General features: G+C 39.9%; 1 protein-coding gene across 4 annotated transcripts in view; it reads left to right on the top strand.

Moving 5' to 3' along the window:
* The window catches only part of LOC135514303 (transient receptor potential cation channel subfamily M member 3-like), a 237,460-nt gene that overhangs the window by 169,683 nt on the left and 46,676 nt on the right, over positions 1-21,101 (top strand). Inside the window, exons 13-15 of one of the 4 annotated variants that reach the window (XM_064937689.1) lie at positions 5,513-5,548; positions 5,715-5,855; positions 11,623-11,652. In XM_064937689.1, coding sequence (XP_064793761.1) covers positions 5,513-5,548; positions 5,715-5,855; positions 11,623-11,652 — 207 coding nt within the window. The remainder of the gene's footprint in view (positions 1-5,512; positions 5,549-5,714; positions 5,856-11,622; positions 11,653-21,101) is intronic. The other 3 variants (XM_064937691.1, XM_064937690.1, XM_064937692.1) reach the window with 3 other exon arrangements.

Below are 21,101 nucleotides of genomic sequence, written 5' to 3'. Positions count from 1 at the left end.
CAGAACAGTAGTCTAATGTTATAGGAGGGAGGGACAGATTAGTAGTCTAATGTTATAGAAGAGAGGCCAGAACAGTAGTCTAATGTTATAGAAGGGGGACCAGAACAGTAGTCTAATGTTATAGGAGGGAGGGACAGATTAGTAGTCTAATGTTATAGAAGAGAGGCCAGAACAGTAGTCTAATGTTATAGGAGGGAGGGACAGATTAGTAGTCTAATGTTATAGAAGAGATGGACAGAACAGTAGTCTAATGTTATAGAAGAGATGGACAGAACAGTAGTCTAATGTTATAGAAGAGAGGCCAGAACAGTAGTCTAATGTTATAGAAGAGATGGACAGAACAGTAGTCTAATGTTATAGAAGAGATGGACAGAACAGTAGTCTAATGTTTTAGAAGAGAGGCCAGAACCGTAGTCTAATGTTATAGGAGGGAGGGACTGAACAGTAGTCTCTTGTTATAGAAGGGAGGGACAGAACAGTAGTGTAATGTTATCTGAGAGAGGGACAGAACAGCAGTGTAATGCTATAGGAGGGAGAGACAGAACAGTAGTCTAATGTTATAGAAGTCTACTGTTATAGAAGAGAGGCCATAACAGTAGTCTAATGTTATAGAAGAGAGGCCAGAACAGTAGTCTAATGTTATGGAAGAGAGGACCAGAACAGTAGTCTAATGTTATAGGAGGGTGGGACAGAACAGTAGTCTAATGTTATAGAAGAGATGGACTGAACAGTAGTCTAATGTTATAGAAGTCTAATGTTATAGAAGAGATGGACAGAACAGTAGTCTAATATTATAGAAGAGAGGCCAGAACAGTAGTCTAATGTTATAGAAGAGAGGACCAGAACAGTAGTCTAATGTTATAGAAGGGACGGACAGAAGAATAGCCTAATGTTATAGAAGGGAGGACCAGAACAGTAGTCTAATGTTATAGGAGGGAGGGACAGAACAGTAGTCTAATGTTATAGAAGAGATGGACTGAACATTAGTCTAATGTTATAGAAGAGTGGACCAGAACTGTAGTCTAATGTTATAGAAGCGATGGATTGAACAGTAGTCTAATGTTATAGAAGAGAGGACCAGAACAGTAGTCTAATGTTATAGAAGGGAGGGACAGAATAATAGCCTAATGTTATAGAAGGGAGGGACAGAACAGTAGTCTAATGTTATGGGAGGGAGGGACAGAACAGTAGTCTAATGTTATAGAAGGGAGGGACATAACAGTAGTGTAATGTTATAGGAGAGATGGACAGAACAGTAGTGTAATGTTATAGGAGGGAGGGACAGAACAGTAGTCTGTTATCGACGAGAGTGGACTGAACAGTAGTCTAATGTTATAGAAGTCTAATGTTATGGAAGGGAGGAACAGAACAGTAATCTAATGTTATAGAAGGGAGGGACAGAACAGTAGTGTAATGTTATTTGAGGGAGGGACAGAACAGTAGTCTAATGTTATAGAAGGGAGGGACAGAACAGTAGTGTAATGTAATAGGAGAGAGGGACAGAACAGTAGTCTAATGTTGTAGAAGGGAGGGACAGAACAGTAGTGTAATGTTATAGGAGAGAGGGACAGAACAGTAGCCTAATGTTATAGAAGGGAGGACCAGAACAGTAGTGTAATGTTATTTAAGGGAGGGACAGAACAGTAGTCTAATGTTATAGGAGGGAGGGACAGAACAGTAGTCTAATGTTATAGGAGGGAGGGACAGAACAGTAGTCTAATGTTATAGAATGGAGGAGCAGAACAGTAGTCTAATGTTGTAGAAGGGAGTACCAGAACAGTAGTCTAATGTTATAGGAGGGAGGGACAGAACAGTAGTGTAATGTTATTTAAGGGAAGGACAGAACAGGTGTCTAATGTTATAGAAGGGAGGACCAGAAGAGTATTGTAATGTTATAGAAGGGAGGGACAGAACATTAGTCTAATGTTATCGAAGAGAGTGGACTGAACAGTAGTCTAATGTTTCTGAGGGAGGGACAGAACAGTAGTCTAATGTTATAGAAGTCTAATGTTATAGAAGGGAGGGACAGAACAGTAGTGTAATGTTATAGAAGGGAGGGACAGAACAGTAGTATAATGTTTTAGAAGGGAGGGACAGAACAGTAGTGTAATGTTATAGAAGGGAGGGACAGAACAGTAGTCTAATGTTATCGAAGAGAGTGGACTGAACAGTAGTCTAATGTTTCTGAGGGAGGGACAGAACAGTAGTCTAATGTTATAGAAGGGAGGGACAGAACAGTAGTATAATGTTTTAGAAGGGAGGGACAGAACAGTAGTGTAATGTTATAGAAGGGAGGGACAGAACAGTAGTCTAATGTTATAGAAGGGAGGGACAGAACAGTAGTCTAATGTTATAGAAGGGAGGGACAGAACAGTAGTGAAATGTTATAGGAGAGAGGGACAGAACAGTAGTGTAATGTTATAGAAGGGAGGGACAGAACAGTAGTGTAATGTTATAGGAGGGAGGGACAGATCAGTAGCCTAATGTTATAGAAGGGAGGACCAGAACAGTAGTGTAATGTTATTTAAGGGAGGGACAGAACATTAGTCTAATGTTGTAGAAGGGAGGACCAGAACAGTAGTCTAATGTTATAGGAGGGAGGGACAGAACAGTAGTCTAATGTTATAGAAGAGAGGGACAGAACAGTAGTGTAATGTTATTTAAGGGAAGGACAGAACAGTAGTCTAATGTTATAGAAGGGAGGACCAGAACACTAGTGTAATGTTATTTAAGGGAGTGACAGAACAGTAATGTAATGTTTGGTAAAGATTTGGTGAAGTGGTAAAAGAGGATGATAGCAGTGCTGGCTGTGGTATGTGAGATGATTGTGAAGTGCTATAGAAATTCAACAGTCACAAGACAGGGACTTCGAAACGGCACGTCAAGGGAATTGTACTGTTCAAAAGGGTTTAAAGTAGCCTCACTGAAATCTGGCAACCGATTGTAGGTCTATAACCTCTCACATACCCTAATATCATTTTTAATCCTGCAGAATTAAGCATTTATTGCATTAAAATGTCACTTTTGAACAAGTGTGGAGAAGTTCTTGAAGCATGGTTAAGGATCGTCTCTAAAAGTGCTATATTTATCAGCATCATAAAAGCTGATAGTGTTTCAACCACATAAAATATGCATCCAAACTGAACTGAAATATTATCAAAAACATGTTTGGTTGTTTTTACAGCTTTATATTTCCTTAAAACCAGTCAAATTGAAAATTTTGCACCGAAAATCTTTCCCTTTTTAAAATGTTTGCATTTCCTCCCTGGGCTGTAAACACCTTTGCTGTACAAGAGAAGCAGAGTTGAAAGAGGAAAAAGAAAACAAATTGTACCGCCGTCAACTACATTGAAGCATTCCTTCTATCGATTTATGACTTTATTCTGGTGAGCAAGGGTTTATTTTGTTTTTCAGGGCAACAAGTAATGACAGAAGAGAAGCTACATATATACAAATGATCATATTCCACTTTGTCACATATAGTCAGGCGGTTGCGGATGGGTTATTACGGATGGGTTATCCCTAACTCCCACCAATTAACTGATATTGGAATATACACTAACGTTCCAAAGTTTGGGGTCACTTAGAAATGTCCTTGTTTTTGAAAGAAAAGCACATTTTTTTTGTCCATTAAAATAACATCAAATTGATCAGAAACACAGTGTAGACATTGTTAATGTGATGGAAATGACTATTGTAGCTGGAAAAGGCAGATTTAAAAAAATGGAATATCACCATAGGTGTACAGAGGCTCATTATCAGCAACCATCACTCCTGTGTTCCAATGGCACGTTATGTTAGCTAATCTAAATATATAATTTTAAAAGGCTAATTGATCATGAGAAAACCTTTTTTGCAATTATGATGCACTGCTGAAAACTGTTGTCCCTGATTATTAAAGAAGCAATAAAACTGGCCTTCTTTAGACAAGTTGAGTATCTGGAGCAGCAGCATTTGGGGGTTCGATTACAGGCTCGGAATGGCCTGAAACAAAGCACTTTCTTCTGAAACTCGTCAGTCTATTCTTGTTCTGAGAAATTAAGTCTAATATTTAACCGTAGTGCATGGCTCTCTAGGCTTTTGCCAAATATCTGTGTTTTCCTCTCTTCCTCTTGTCCTGCTGTGTGAAGGTATGGTACTAGTGAATGTATGGTATTGGTGTGCAGTAGTAGGATACTTTGCCTCAATTAGGGTGGCCCAAAAGTATACTGTTCCCCTTGTCTCTCTTTGGAGGAAAGCTTAGACTGTCATTAGCTACCTCATGACTCCCAACCCTTCTGTTGAAGTGTGCAATTGCCCATCAGGGATTTAAAAGCATTGCATTGTTAGTGTAAGCATCAGATGAAGGGACGCCATTGTTAAGTCCATGAGCAGGAGTGTGCTAATGCACACTTCGGGTGAAGAGTGAAGAATCGGGTTTCAGGCATTTTTATTGATGCTTGTTATTGGCTTTAGTGTGTAACTTGCCCCTGAACTCTAACCTCTAGAGCCCCTGGTGCTGGAATGAGACAACCTGAAGTTACTTGTGATAAAAACGAGTTGGGTTCAGCCTTTCGTATCTAGCATCATGAAAGCAAGTTGTTACAGTAATTGTTACATTTTTTTTAAAGGTTAATCAGTTAGTTGCCATATACATACAATTTCCCAATGCAATCAATTGAAGATAAAGGAGAAAGGCGCTGTAGGTTTGATCAGAATGATTATGCTGTTTGAGAGCATTTTCTTATGTTAGAGAGCACATTTACTAATCGTGATGCTTCCAGCTGCAGCCCTGCATTAGCCTGTAACTTAAACTAGCTGTGACTAAGCTTTGACTGAGCTTTGGCTGGATAATTGTGAGGCTTTACTGGGATAACAGAAACCAAATGGAGCGCTTTTTGACAAGGGGATACAGGGAGCGTTCCACTAAAAGTGACCAGGGGATGAGATGGTATCAAATCATCCGTCGATGTATGATCATTGTCCCAGCCCATCCTCCCAATTTCTCCCTCCCCCAGCCCCCACTGGATCAGAGAGCTCTGATTTCTATCTGAAGGTGGATGATGAAGGTCCATTTCTATCAAAAAACGCTCTCTCATTTGTACTCCTGTTATCCTCATCTTCAGACATCTGTCTGTCTTTCTCTTCCAGCACTGAACCCCTGATACGATCTGTTCATACGTTACAAATGCAAAAGAGCAAATTAAGTAAAGCATTGATCAGATTTGTACATTTTTCAATTTCCTCAAGATTTGCAATTTTCCATCTTCTCCTTAACATTTCCCCTATTTTTGTGGTCTCCCTCTTCTTTCCCCTCTTCCTCCTCCTTCCTTTACTCCTCCACCCCTCTTCTCTCACAGTACAGTATACTGATGTCTATCTCAGTGCTGTTGAACTAAGTTAAATTAAACTAAGCTCAGATAAGTTCATTTAAACTAGGTTATAAACTCTGTGATCTTATCGGGGGTCTGTGTCTCCCATCTCTCCTTGGCCTTGTGCTGTATACTCACTGACCTTGTGTGTTTTTTCTAAGCAAGAATATCCCGTGTTCAGTTGGATCTACTTCAAGGTGAATCAACTAATCACGTATTATTATTAACACAAAACAAGTGTGTAGATGTGTGAAGTGAAGTGTGTCTGATTTGTGTGGGTTGTTTTCCCTTCCTTTCACCGTCGTATGCTCAGCTGCCATGGGGGGGGGTGCGGTTTTGTCTGACCAATCTCTTGGTCCCCAGGGTAACCTGCCACCAGACTACCGCATTAGTCTCATTGACATCGGATTGGTCATTGAGTACTTGATGGGCGGAGCTTACAGATGCAACTACACCAGGAAGAGGTTTAGAACTCTGTATCATAACCTCTTTGGACCCAAAAGAGTGAGTGGCGGACCAGCTTTACAGTTTCCTATTCTGCTAATGATGCATGTGCATGTGTCTGCATGTCTACTTGTCTCTGTGGGATCAATTGAATCGAACATTCATTGTGTTACGGTATTTACGCTTTAGTTCCTTTTCCCATGGTCAAATTAACTCTCAGACAGGTCTTGGGTACTATAAACAAACCTACTATTAGTAATCTGGTAAATTCACCTCAGGTTTGCTTTCAGTGAAAGCCAACCCGCGCCTCACTTTTGCAGTGATGTAAATTTGGTACTTATGTAACCTTTTTGTGTGTGATCAAGGGACGATGCTGTAAATTAATATACATAAATATGCATATCCCTCCACGTCTAAATCTGAACTAGGGATACGGTCTCCTTTTCTCCCTCTGCCTGCAAACTCTCCCAAACTAGCAATAGAATGCAGAGATCATTGCCAAACTGCACTGCACTATACTGCTCGGAACAACGCTTGTGAAATAGATGGGTTGGTTGTTAAGCAAAAACACTGAGGTGTGGGCAACTATGGGCCAAAACAGACAAGGTTGGCTTAGGTTGTTTACCACATTTAAACTACAGTCTGTCTTCAATGTTTATTGAAAACATAAATAAAGTTGCACAATGAGCAGTAGTTAGCTAGCTTTTGAATTTGAGCCATATCAGCATAGATGTGCCATCAGTCAAAACTAATTGAAACAAGCTACTTCAGATTTCCCACATGGCACTTTCTTGTCATTGTTGCTAGCTATCTGGCCATCCAGTATCACAAAAAGACAGGGCCTTCTGCCCCAGTGAAGCGTGCACATAGTTTTTGTGACGTTCTCAACTAAACCGTCTATAGAGATTTTTGTTGTTGATTTTTCAGTTTCAAGGCCTCCTTCAAGACAAGGCTCCTTGAAGAACAGACTAAATATCAACTAGAGAAATTCGCTATTCTAGGACTATTGTGTAGAGCAATGTCTAGTCCATCAACATCAGCCAATGACTATGCAGTGTGTATGCATGTGTGCATGAGGTTGAAAAGAGAGAAAAAGTGAAGGATAGAGCAAGAGAGACAGAGGATTCAAGACAAAGAGGTAGACATCTAAATGAGCTGTGATCTATTTTAAAACGATTTGGGCACACTGACAGTGTCATCTTAGATGAAAAAGCAGTGTGAATACAGGAACAAACACACAATGTGGTAGGAATAATCCTGAAATAGGTGCAGATATCAACATCCCCACAGGAGGCTTGAGTTATTTTTACCAGCAGTTGGGGAAGCAGGTCACATGATGGCTAATTAATGCATCATTTGTACACAGCCTGCTTTAAAATGAAGTGCCTGCTGCTGCATAGAGCTCCATTTAGCCAGCCACCCTCTTACACAGACAAACACACAGAGATTAAATATATCAGGTTACAGTAACAGGTGACTATCTAAAGACAACAGGTTACTGTTTATCTATAACAGATTGCTGTTGATCTAGAACCGGTTACTGTCTGGTCTCGAACAGGTTACTGTTGGTCTCGAACAGGTTACTGTCTGGGCTCGAACAGGTTACTGTCTGGGCTCGAACAGGTTACTGTCTGGTCTCGAACAGGTTACTGTTGGTCTCGAACAGGTTACTGTTGGTCTAGAACAGGTTACTGTCTGGGCTCGAACAGGTTACTGTCTGGTCTCGAATAGGTTACTGTCTGGGCTCGAACAGGTTACTGTCTGGACTCGAACAGGTTACTGTTGGTCTCGAACAGGTTACTGTTGGTCTCGAACAGGTTACTGTCTGGGCTCGAACAGGTTACTGTCTGGGCTCGAACAGGTTACTGTCTGGTCTCGAACAGGTTACTGTTGGTCTAGAACAGGTTACTGTTGGTCTAGAACAGGACAGTTGTGCTATTTAATTGTGTTGGAACATACAGTGCATTCAGAAATTATATAGACTCCTTGCCATTTTCCACATTCTGTTACGTAACAGCCTTATTCTAAAATGTATTACATTGTTTTAATCCCCCTCATCAACCTACACACATTGCCCATTAATGAAAAAGCAAAAATTGTTTTTTATAAATGTTTGCAAATGTAATACAAATAGAAAACTGGAATATGAGTGTTCAGACCCTTAACTTTGTTGAAGCATCTTTGGCAGTGATTACAGCCTTGAGGTTCCTTAGGTATGACGCTACAAGCTTGGCACGCCTGTATTTGGGGAGTTTCTCCCATTCTTCTCTGCCTGGTTGGATGAGGAGCGTCGCTGCACAGCTATTTTCAGGTCTCTCCAGAGTTGTTAGATCTGTTTCAAGTCCGGGCTCCGGCTGGGCCACTCAAGGACATCAGAGACTTGTCCCGAAGCCAATCCTGCATTGTCTTGGCTGTGTTTAGGCTTGTTGTCTTGTTGGAAGGGGAACCTTCGCCTTACTCTGAGGTCCTTAGCGCACTGGAGCGGATTTTCATCAAGGATCTCTCTGTACTTTCCTCCGTTCATCTTTCCCTCAATCCTGACTAGTCTCCCAGTCCCTGCCGCTGAAAAACATCCCCACAGCATGATGCTGCCACCACCATGTTTCACCATGCTTCACCTTAAGGATGGTGCCAGACGTGATGTTTGGTATTCAGGCCAAAGAGTTCAATCTTGGCTTCATCAGAACAGAGAATCTTGTTTCTCATGGTTTAAGAGTCCTTTAGGTTCCTTTTGGCGACTCCAAGCAGGCTATCATGTGCCTTTTATTGAGGAGTGGTTTACTTCTGGACACTCTACCATAGAGGCCTTGTTGGTGGAGTGCTGCAGAGATGGTTGTCCCTCTGGAAGGTTTTCCCAACTCCAGAGTGGAACTCTTTGGTCTTGGCCATAGTGGAGTTTGGAGTGTGACTGTTTGAGGTTGTGGACAGGTGTCTTTTATACTGATAACAAGTTCAAACAGGTGCCATTAATACAGGTAACGAGTGGAGGACAGAGGAGCCTCTTAAAGAAGTTACAGGTCTGTGAGAGCCAGAAATCTTGCTTGTTTGTAGGTGACCAAATACTTATTTTCCACCATAATTTGCAAATAAATTCATAAAAAAATCCTACAATGTGATTTTCTGGATTTTTTTTCTCATTTTGTCTGTCATAGGTGAAGTGTACCTATGATGAAAATTACAGGCCTCTCATATTTTTAAGTGGGAGAACTTGCACAATTGGTGGCTGACTAAATACTTTTTTGCCCCACTGTATTCTAAATCAAAACCGTCCAGAGTAGTGATGCTGAACAGGCGGGCAGGTGTGGGCAGCAATCGGTTGAAGAACATGCATTTAGTTTTACTTGCATTTAAGAGCAGTTGTAGGCCACAGAAGGAGAGTTGTATGGCATTGAAGCTCGTCTGGAGGTTAGTTAACACAGTGTCCAAAGATGGGCCAGAAGTATACAGAGTGGTGTTGTCTGCAGAGGTGGATCAGAGAATCACCATCAGCAAGAGCGACATCATTAATGTATACAGAGAAAAGAGTCGGCCCAAGGTTTGTACCCTGTTGCACCCGCATAGAGACTGCCAGAGGTCCGGGCAACAGGCCCTCCGGTTTGACACATTGAACTCTGTCTGAGAAGTAGTTGGTGAACCAGGCGAGGCAGTCATTTGAGAAACCAAGGCTGTTGAGTCTGCCGATAAGAATGTGGTGATTGACAGAGTCGAAAGCCTTGACCAGGTCGATGAATACAGCTGCACATTATTATCTCTTATTGATGGGGTTTATGATATCGTTTAGGACCTTGAGCGTGGCTGAAGTGCCCCCAGGACCAGCTCGGAAACCAGATTGCATAGCGGAGAAGGTACAGTGGGATTCGAAATGGTCGGTGATCTGTTTGCTAACTTGGCTTTTGAAGACCGAAGAAAGGCAGGGTAGGATAGATATAGGTCTGTAGCAGTTTGGGTCTATAGTGTCTCCCCTTTTACCGCGGCAGCTTTCCAATCTTTGGGGATATCAGACGATACGAAAGAGAGGTTGAACATGCTAGTAATAGGGGTTGCAACAATTTCAGTGGATAACTTTAGAAAGAGAGGGTCCAGATTGTCTAGCTCAGCTGATTTGTAGAGGTCCAGATTTTGCAGCTCTTTCAGAACATCAGGACAAGTTGTTGTGGGGGGTTCAGGGCTGTTGACCGGGGTAGGGGTAGCCAGGTGGAAGGCATGGCCAGCCGTAGAAAATTGCTTGTTTAAATGCTCAATTATGGTGGATTTATCGGTTGTGACTGTGTTTCCTAGCCTCAGTGCAGTGGGCAGTTGGGAGGAGGTGCTCTTATTCTCCATGGACTTTACAGTGTCCCAGGACATTTTGGAGTTTGTGCTACAGGATGCAAATTTCTGTTTGAAAAAGCAAGCCTTTACTTTCCTAACTGCCTGTGTTTATTGGTTCCTTACTTTCCTGAAAAGTTGCATATCGCAGGGGCTATTCGATGCTAATGCAGTACACCACAGGATGTTTTTGTGTTGGTCAAGGGCAGTCAGGTCTGGAGTGAACCAAGAGCTATATCTGTTCCTTTTTGAATGGAGCATGCTTATTTAAGATGGTGAGGAAAGCACTTTTAAAGAATAACCAGGCATCCTCTACTGATGGAATGAGGTCAATATCCTTCCAGGATACCCGGGCCAGGTCGATTAGAAAGGCCTGCTTGCTGAAGTGTTTTTGGGAGCGTTTGACAGTGATGAGGTGTGGTCGTTTGACCGCAGACCCATTACGGACGCAGGCAATGAGGCAGGGATCGCTGAGATCCTGGTTGAAGACAGCAGAGGTGTAATTGGAGGGCAGATTGGTTAGGATGATATCTATGCCGTGTTTATGGGCACCCTCATAGATGTATAGATTGTGTGTAGATTGATGAGGAAAAGCATGTTTTGAATCAATTTTAGAATAAGGTTGTAACATAGCAAAATGTAGAAAAAGGGAGGTGGTCTGAATACTTTCTGAATGCACTGTATGCATTTCCAGACTGGTCTCAAAGAGGTAACATAGTAAAAGGAAATCCGGGACACTCAAATTAGTATGATATGTTACGTTTAGTATTGTTACATAAGATAGAAGGTTACTTAAGGCAAAAATGAAGGAAGTGTTGTTGGTTAAGGTGGATGGGTGGGCATATAATGCAACCGTCTAGTAGCCCCAAGGTTGCTTGTTCAAATCTCATTACAGACAACTTTAGCATTTTTACTAATTAGCAAATACTTAGCATGTTAGCTAACCCTTCCTCTAACCCTAACCTGAACCCCTTTAGCTAACCTTTCCCCTAAGCCTAATCCTAACCTTGACCCCTAACCCTAACCCTTATCCTAGCTAACGTTAGTCAGCTAGCTAAAGTTAGCTAGCTAGCAACCCCTAGTTAACGTAAGCAACAACAAATTGGAATTCGTAACACATCATATGTTTTGCAAAATCGTAGCATATTGTACATTTTGCATATTCAAAAGACATACAAATTCCAATTTGTAACATGTTGTACAAATTGCAATTCTTAACATATCATACGAATTGTAATTCATAACATTACATACACAATTTACGATGGAGATCCACAAATGAATACATACCAAACACAACGTAACATATCATCCTACATAGAGTATTTCACTTTTAAGTGTAATATGAAGTGCTCTGAGACCAGAATGGCATTTCTCTCTGTATTTGAACACTTGGCCTTGTGAGTGTGTGTAAGTGGGTCTTTCTGTGTTCCTTTATGTATGTGCATATTATTTTATGTGACAAATTCCCATTGACGGTGTTGATTTCTCAATGACCATGTTTTTGTTACCTTTCCAGCCCAAAGCCCTGAAACTGCTGGGGATGGAGGTGAGTCTGGGTTACAACATGGTTATTTGGTTACAGTTTGGTGTATTCCCCTGGTTTGCATAATGAGTGCCTGGTAACCCTTCATTTTACAGCACGGTATTTTCTAGGTAATAACTAGGTAAATAACTAGTAACAAAAAGTAAATACATGTCAACAATTTAGTCCCAAATGTAATTACCTGGAACCAAGTAAGTAAGTACTACATGCTTAATTAGTGTAAAACTGTAAAACGAAGCTGTCTGTTTCCAGGTAGATACAACGTAGTTACTTGTGAAATACCACCACATTGGATGACTCCATCTCATGAAGACAACAGCAAATATGTCTGTGATCTTACCCTGTTGTTTCATGGGACCACCTTCACACTTACAGGGTAGGTACAAAGTAAGTGCTTTAAAATTAAGCCGTTGCTAATACCATGTAAATACCCCATACTTACAGGTCAACAAATTATTTAGTCAAATGATTGTGTAGACATAGTGTACTAAGTCACTTTCCTAAAGTTACTAGGTATGTACAGTGCCTTCACAAAGTATTCACACCCTGTGACTTTTTCCACATTTGTTGTGTTACAGCCTGAATTTAAACTGGAGATGTTGTGTCACTGGCCTACACACAATACCCCACCTTGTCAAAGTGGAATTGTGTTTTTCAAAATGTTTACAAAAAATAATAATAATAATAATACTATGAAAAGCTGCAATGTCTTGATGAGGAGTAAAAATTTGCTTAATAAGTCACACAATACGTTGCCTGGACTCACTCTGTGTGCAATAATAGTGTTTAACGTCATTTTTTGAATGCCTACCTCATCTCGTTACTCCACACACAATTATCTGTAAAGTCCCTCAGTCGAGCTGTGAATTTGAAACACAGATTAAACAACAAAGATCAGGGAGGTTTTCCCAATGCCTTGCTAAGACGGGCACCTAATAGTAGATGGGTAAAAAAAGCAGACATTGAATATCTTCTTATGGGCAGGATGGTAGCGTCCCACCTGGCCAACATCCGTTGCAATTGCAGAGCGCGAAATTCAAAAATAGCAAATTCAAATATTTAACAGTCTTGAAAATATGTGTGTTATACATCAATATAAAGCTTAACTTGTTAATCCAGACGCTGTGTCAGATTTCAAAAAGGCTTTATGGCGAAAGCAAATTATCTGAGGACAGCTCCCAGCATACAAACACATGAAAATCATATTTCAACCAGGCAAGTGCGCCACAAAAGTCAGAAATAGCGATATAATTAATGCCTTACCTTTGAAGATCTTCTTCTGTTGGCACTCCAAAATGTCCCAGAAACATCACAAATGGTCCTTTTGTTCGATATAATGTCCTTCTTTATGTCCCAAAAATGTCAATTTATTTGGCACGTTTGATTCAGAAATACACCGGTTTCAACTCGCCCAACATGCCTACAAAGTATTTAATTAGTTACCTGTAAACTTGGTCCAAACATTTCAAACAACGTTCCTAATCCAACCTCAGGTACCTTAAAACGTAAACAATCGATCAAATTTAAGACGGAATAAACTTTTTCTAATACCGGATAAAAACAACATGAAGCACGCTCCAGTTCACGTGCACCAAAACAGTAGAGTCCACCTGGAGTGACACTTACAATGAACAGCCCTACTTCTCAAACGAAAAACATTGAACCATTTCTAAAGACTGTTGACATCTAGTGGAAGCCATAGGAACTGCAACCAGGTTCCTAATAATAAGGGTGTCCCATTGAAACCAATTGGAAAATCCTATGACCTAAAAAATAAAATCCTCTGGATGGTTTGTCCTCGGGGTTTCGCCTGCCATATCAGTTCTGTTATACTTACAGACATTCTTTTAACAGTTTCAGAAACTTTAGAGTATTTTCTATCTAAATCTACCAATTATTTGCATATCCTAGCTTGTGGGCCAAGTAAAACTTGAAGAAATGTGTCAAAGAAAGTAACTTTGCATCCTGAATTCAAAGATTTATGTTTGGGGCAAACCCAACACAACACATCACATAACACTCTTCATATTTTCAAGCATGGTGGTGGCTGCATCATGTTATGGGTATGCTTGTCATCAGCAAGGAATAGGGTATTTATTAGGATAGAAATACATTGAATAGGTCTAAACACAGGTAAAATCCTAAAGGAAACCTTCCGTCTGCTTTCTAACAGACACTTGGAGACAAATTCCCCTTTCAGCAGGACAATAACATAAAACACAAGGCCAAATATACACTGGAGTTGCTTACCAAGATGACATTGAGTGTGGCCTTGTTACAATTTTGACTTACATGGGCTTGAAAATCAATGATCAACAACCAACTTGACAGAGCTTGAAGAATAAAAAAAATGTTTTAATTGATTGGACGATCAAGGTGTGCAAAGCTCTTAGAGAATATCCCAAAATACTCACTGCTGTAATCGCTGCCAAAGATGATTCTAACATCTATTAACTCAGGTGTGTGAATACTTATGTAAAGGAGATATTTCTCTATTTCATTCTCAATAAATTTGCAAAAATGTCTAAAAACATATGGGGAATTGTGGGTAGATGGGTGAGGGAAAAAAAAATTACATCCATTTTGAATTCAGGCTGTAACACAACAAATGTGGAATATGTGGAATAAATGTGGAAGAATGTAAAATAAAGTGGTGTCTGTTTCCAGGTAGATCCCACGAAGATGACAGCAAATCTGTCTGTGATCTTACCCTTTTTTTATATGATACCATCTTCACTCTTACAGCGTAAGTACGGTGTAAGAAGGCCATAAAATGAAGCTGTTCACATTACCATGTACATACCAAATACTTTCAAGTTAACTACAGTGCAATTTAAAAATGTGAACATTTCACAATGAAGAAAAGCACACATCTCAGAGTGAAGCTTATTTATTGAGAATCAACCAGAGGTAAGTAGAAGCACATTGTATTAGAACAGAGGCTTGGAAAGTGTGAGGTGCGCCTCCCCACCAGGGGGGCGCCAGAGAGTTTCAGGGGAGGCGTGAAAGGAAAGCCAAGTCTAACCATCTTCGGGTCTCTAATAATTAACAAATATTAGGCCTGTTTCTTGCTACAATGGCAGGGAAACATATTTTAATGGCTACATTTAAAAAGAAGGGTATCCCAGCTTTCTAGTGATACTATGTTTATTTCTCAACTCCTAAAATTGCGGATTTGTTCATGTTCTCTGAACGGAAGCTCACTAGAATGACTAGGCCTACATTCCAATCATGAGCTAACATAGAAGATTGCGGGCCAAATGCTGCAAATTTACTAAACGAGTATACACAAACTATGCATAAATAAAACATTTCCACAAGCATATTATCTCCTAACAAGACAGTATCTAAACACTCAAAAGAGCTAGATACAATCTGTACAAAAACAAGCTAAGTTAGAAAATTAGCTAGCTAGCATACTAACACACAATGCAATAACAATAGCGATTTGTTAGCTTAAAATAACTAGCGTGCCTGCAGAGTGTCTGAGCTAGAATAAACATATAAAAACATAATTCCGATATAAATCACTGCATGTACTTAACTCTCCAGTATTCGAATTTGGTTTTCAAAGTAAAAGTCTGCAGTAAAACGCTATATGTTTGATACGAAATCAACATTATTTTTGTCCTACATATAGTGCACAATGTGCATTAGTATGCACAATTATACTTACATTGTGAGAAAATATCAACAAAAATGTGTATATGTTTTTAAAATGTTTCTACTGTGACAAATTTTCAAAATTATGTTACCTGGAATTGACTCGTTAGTGTTGCTATGAATACACTAAGCTAGCTACTTTTCAATGTCACCAGAGACGTGGACAAAAAAAGCAAATTTTTTAGGGCGGAGACATCATTATATCCAAATCTCTTATGTCACCAATGATGTACAAACTCACCACAATCCATAGCCATCCTTCTTTTTATAAAAAGTGGCATCATCTGTTAGTACACATATTGATTATCATCCCGGAATTAAAAGATTGCTATTTATGAACGTATTAGCCTTCCATTCAAATGAATGGTGTTTAGCCGGCAGTTTGGTTTCTACATAGATATAAATGCAGTTCACTTTTGTTGTGGTGCTAACTTGTATGGTTATATGATTGTACATTAATTCAAATGTGTTTCTACTGACCTCTTGTTGATTTTCATTAATTAAACTTGAAATGTTCCCACTTTTATTTTGCACGACAGTAAACTTGAAGGTATTTGTTATTTACATGGTAATATGAACAGCTTCATTTTACAGCCCTCTTATCCCGTACCAACCATGTAAGTTTGAAGCTAGTGTCACGTAACAACAGGGTAATATCACAGACAGATTTGCTGTGGTCCTTGTGGGATCTACCTGGAATCTACCTGGAAACAGACCCCACTTAATTTTACAGCCATTACCACAAACATACCTAGAAACTCCAAGAAAATGATGTGGTATATTATGGGCTTCCGAGTGGCGCAGCGATCTAAGCCACTGCATCTCAGTGCTAGAGGTGTCACTACCACCCCTGGTTCGATTCCAGGCTGTATCACAACCAGCTGTGATTGGGAGTCCCATAGGGCGGTGCACAATTGGCCCAGCCTAGTCCGGGTTTAGGCTTTGCCGGGGTAGGCTGTTATTCTAAATAATAATTTGTTCTTAACTGACTTGCCTAGTTAAATAAAGGTAAAAAAATGTCTACACAATAATTTGACTAAATCCTAAAGAGTGTTAGTTGACCTGCAAGTATCTGGTATTTACATGCTATTAGCAACAGTTTAATTTTACAGCCCTCTTACCGTGTACCTACCCTTCAAGTGTGAAGGTGTTACCATGAAACAACACTTTTCACTTTTCATAAAATAATTATATTAAGTAAACTATTATTGCTCACAGAGTGAGTCCATACAACTTATTATGTGTCTTGTTAAGTACATTTTTACTCCTGAACTTATTTAGGCTTGCCATCACAAAGAGGTTGAATAATAATTGACTCAAGATATTTCAGATTTTCAATTTTAATTAATTTGTACAAATTTCTAAAAATATTATTCCACTTTGATAATATGGGGTATTGTGTATAGGTCAGTTTGTCACGTTCTGACCTTTATTTCTGTTGTTTTTGTCATTATTTAGTATGGTCAGGGCATGAGTTGGGGTGGGCAGTCTATGTTTGTTTTTCTATGATTTTGGGATTTCTATGTTTCGGCCTAGTATGGTTCTCAATCAGAGGCAGGTGTCATTAGTTGTCTGATTGAGAATCATACTTAGGTAGCCTGGGTTTCACTGTTTGTTTGTGGGTGGTTGTCTATGTTGATTGCTTGTGTCTGCACAGGTCTCATTAGCTTCACGGTCGTTATTTCGTTTATTGTTTTTGTATAGTGTTTCAGTGTTCAGTGTTTTCTTTATTAAAATTCATTATGAACACATACCATGCCGCATTTTGGCCCTCCGATCCTTCAATCCTCCGATCTTCAGATGAAGAGGATGACGACCGTGACACAGTTATTACATTTTAAATTCAGGGTGTAACACAACAAAATGTGGAAAAAGTCAAGGGGTGCGAATACTTTCTGAAGGCACTGTACATACCTAGTAACTATAGGAAAATTACTTGGTACATTATGTCTACACAATAATTTGACTAAATCATTAAGAGCATTAATGACCTGCAAGTATCTGGTGTTTGCATGGTATTAGCAATGGCTTCATTTTAAAACCGTCTTACCTTGTATCTACCCTGTAAGTGAAACAACAGGGTAAGATCACCGACATATTTACTGTTGTCTTCATGAGATGGAGTCATCCAATGTGGTGGTATTTCACAAGTAACTACATTGTATCTACTTGGAAACAGACACAAGTTCATTTTACCGCCCTTTTAATACAAACATTTATGGTAACTGAAGGCAAAGTCCTTAGAAACAAAGTGACTTGAAGGTATTCATGTGGTAAGTGCAAGGTAATTATTAAATATAACATTACATACAGTGGGGAGAACAAGTATTTGATACACTGCCGATTTTGAAGGTTTTCCTACTTACAAAGTATGTAGAGGTCTGTAATTTTTATCATAGGTACACTTCAACTGTGAGAGACGGAATCTAAAACAAAAACCCAGAAAATCACATTTTTAAGTAATTAATTTGAATTATATTGCATGACATAAGTATTTGATCACCTACCAACCAGTAAGATTTACGGCTCTCACAGACCTGTTAGTTTTTCTTTAAGAAGCCCTCATGTTCTCCACTCATTACCTGTATTAACTGCACCTGTTTGAACTCGTTAGCTGTATAAAAGACACCTGTCCACACACTCAATCAAAGAGACTCCAACCTCTCCACAATGGCCAAGACCAGAGAGCTGTGTAAGGACATCAGGGATATATTTGTAGACCTGCACATGGCTGGGATGGGCTACAGGACAATAGGCAAGCAGCGTGGTGAAAAGGTAACTGTTGGTGCAATTATTAGAAAATGGAAGTTCAAGATGACGGTCAATCACCCTCGGTCTGTGGCTCCATGCAAGATCTCACCTCGTGGGCATTAATGATCATGTGGAAGGTGAGGGATCAGCCCAGAACTACACAGCAGGACCTGGTCAATGACCTCAAGAGAGCTGGGACCACAGTCTCAAAGAAAACCATTAGTAACACACTACGCCGTCATGGATTAAAATCCTGCAGCGCACGCAAGGTCCTCCTGCTCAAGCCAGCGCATGTCCAGGCCCATCTGAAGTTTGCCAATGACCATCTGGATGATCCAGAGGAGGAATGGGAGAAGGTCATGTGGTCTGATGAGATAAAAATAGAGCTTTTTAGTCTAAACTCCACTCGCCATGTTTGGAGGAAGAAGAAGCATGAGTACAACCCCAAGAACACCATCCCAACCATGAAGCATGGAGGTGGAAACATCATTCTTTGGGGATGCTTTTGCCAAATATTAAGTTCTGCTTTTCTGATGTATCAAATACGTATGTCATGCAATAAAATGCAAATTAATTACTTAAAAATCATACAATGTGATTTTCTGGATTTTTGTTTCAGATTCCGTCTCTCACAGTTGAAGTGTACCTATGATATAAATTACAGACCTCAACTGTAAGTAGGAAGTAGGAAAACCTGCAAATTGGCAGTGTATCAAATACTTGTTCTCCCCACTGTATATTTTAAATTTTTTATTTTAAAATTTTTACTAGACAAGTCAGTTAAGAACAAATTCTTATTTTCAATGACAGCTGAGGATCAGTGGGTTAACTGCCTGTTCTAGGGCAGAACGACAGATTTGTACCTTGTCAGCTCAGGGATTCGAACGTTCAACCTTTCGGTTACTAGTCCAACGCTCTAACCACTAGGCTACCCTGCTGCCCCTATGTTGTTACTACAGTAGGTATGTGTATAATAAGTACCTAGTACTTATAAGGTCCTCAATACTAAACTTTGATACTAAAGGGGACTACTACAGTGCATTCGGAAAGTATTCAGACCTCTTGACTTTTCCATATTACTTTACATTACAGCCTTATTCTAAAATGGATCAATGGATCAATTGTTGTTTTAATTCCTCATCAATCTACACACAATATTCAATAATGACAAAGCAAAACAGGTTTTTATAAATGTTTAGCAAATGTATTACGAATAAAAAAAGAGACGTATCACATTTATATACAGTGCCTTGCGAAAGTATTCGGCCCCCTTGAACTTTGCGACCTTTTGCCACATTTCAGGCTTCAAAAATAAAGATATAAAACTGTATTTTTTTGTGAAGATTCAACAACAAGTGGGACACAATAATGAAGTGGAACGACATTTATTGGATATTTCAAACTTTTTTAACAAATCAAAAACTGAAAAATTGGGCGTGCAAAATTATTCAGCCCCTTTACATTCAGTGCAGCAAACTCTCTCCAGAAGTTCAGTGAGGATCTCTGAATGATCCAATGTTGACCTAAATAACTAATGATGATAAATACAATCCACCTGTGTGTAATCAAGTCTCCGTATAAATGCACCTGCACTGTGATAGTCTCAGAGGTCCGTTAAAAGCGCAGAGAGCATCATGAAGAACAAGGAACACACCAGGCAGGTCCGAGATACTGTTGTGAAGACGTTTAAAGCCGGATTTGGATACAAAAAGATCTCCCAAGCTTTAAACATCCCAAGGAGCACTGTGCAAGCAATAATATTGAAATGGAAGGAGTATCAGACCACTGCAAATCTACCAAGACCTGGTCGTCCCTCTAAACTTTCAGCTCATACAAGGAGAAGACTGATCAGGGATGCAGCCAAGAGGCCCATGATCACTCTGGATGAACTGCAGAGATCTACAGCTGAGGTGGGAGACTCTGTCCATAGGACAACAATCAGTCGTATATTGCACAAATCTGGCCTTTATGGAAGAGTGGCAAGAAGAAAGCCATTTCTTAAAGATATCCACAAAAAGTGCCGTTTAAAGTTTGCCACAAGCCACCTGGGAGACACACCAAACATGTGGAAGAAGGTGCTCTGGTCAGATGAAACCAAAATTGAACTTTTTGGCAACAATGCAAAACGTTATGTTTGGCGTAAAAGCAACACCTGATCACCCTGAACACACCATCCCCACTGTCAAACATGGTGGTGGCAGCATCATGGTTTGGGCCTGCTTTTCTTCAGCAGGGACAGGGAAGATGGTTAAAATTGATGGGAAGATGGATGGAGCCAAATACAGGACCATTCTGGAAGAAAACTTGATGGAGTCTGCAAAAGACCTGAGACTGGGACGGAGATTTGTCTTCCAACAAGACAATGATACAAAACATAAAGCAAAATCTACAATGGAATTGTTCAAAAATAAACATATCCAGGTGTTAGAATGGCCAAGTCAAAGTCCAGACCTGAATCCAATCGAGAATCTGTGGAAAGAACTGAAAACTGCTGTTCACAAATGCTCTCCATCCAACCTCACTGAGCTTGAGCTGTTTTGCAAGGAGGAATGGGAAAAAATTTCAGTCTCTCGATGTGCAAAACTGATAGAGACATACCCCAAGCGACTTACAGCTGTAATCACAGCAAAAGGTAGCGCTACAAAGTATTAACTTAAGGGGGCTGAATAATTTTGCACGCCCAATTTTTCAGTTTTTGATTTGTTAAAAAAGTTTGAAATATCCAATAAATGTCGTTCCACTTCATGATTGTGTCCCACTTGTTGTTGATTCTTCACAAAAAAATACAGTTTTATATCTTTATGTTTGAAGCCTGAAATGTGGCAAAAGGTCGCAAAGTTCAAGGGGGTCGAATACTTTCGCAAGGCACTGTAAATATTTAGACCCTTTACTCAGCACCTTTGGTAGTGATTACAGCCTCGAGTCTTCTTGGGCATGATGCTACAAGCTTGGCACACCTGTATTTGGGGAGTTTCTCCCATTCCTCTCTGCAGATCCTCTCAAGCTCCGTTAGGTTGGATGGGGAGCGTCGCTGCACA

Source organism: Oncorhynchus masou, chromosome 25 (genome assembly GCF_036934945.1).
Source record: "Oncorhynchus masou masou isolate Uvic2021 chromosome 25, UVic_Omas_1.1, whole genome shotgun sequence".
Classification (NCBI taxonomy): Eukaryota; Metazoa; Chordata; class Actinopteri; order Salmoniformes; family Salmonidae; genus Oncorhynchus; species Oncorhynchus masou.
The sequence above is the reverse complement of the archived record's forward strand: the minus strand, read 5'-3'. Positions and strand labels throughout refer to the sequence as shown.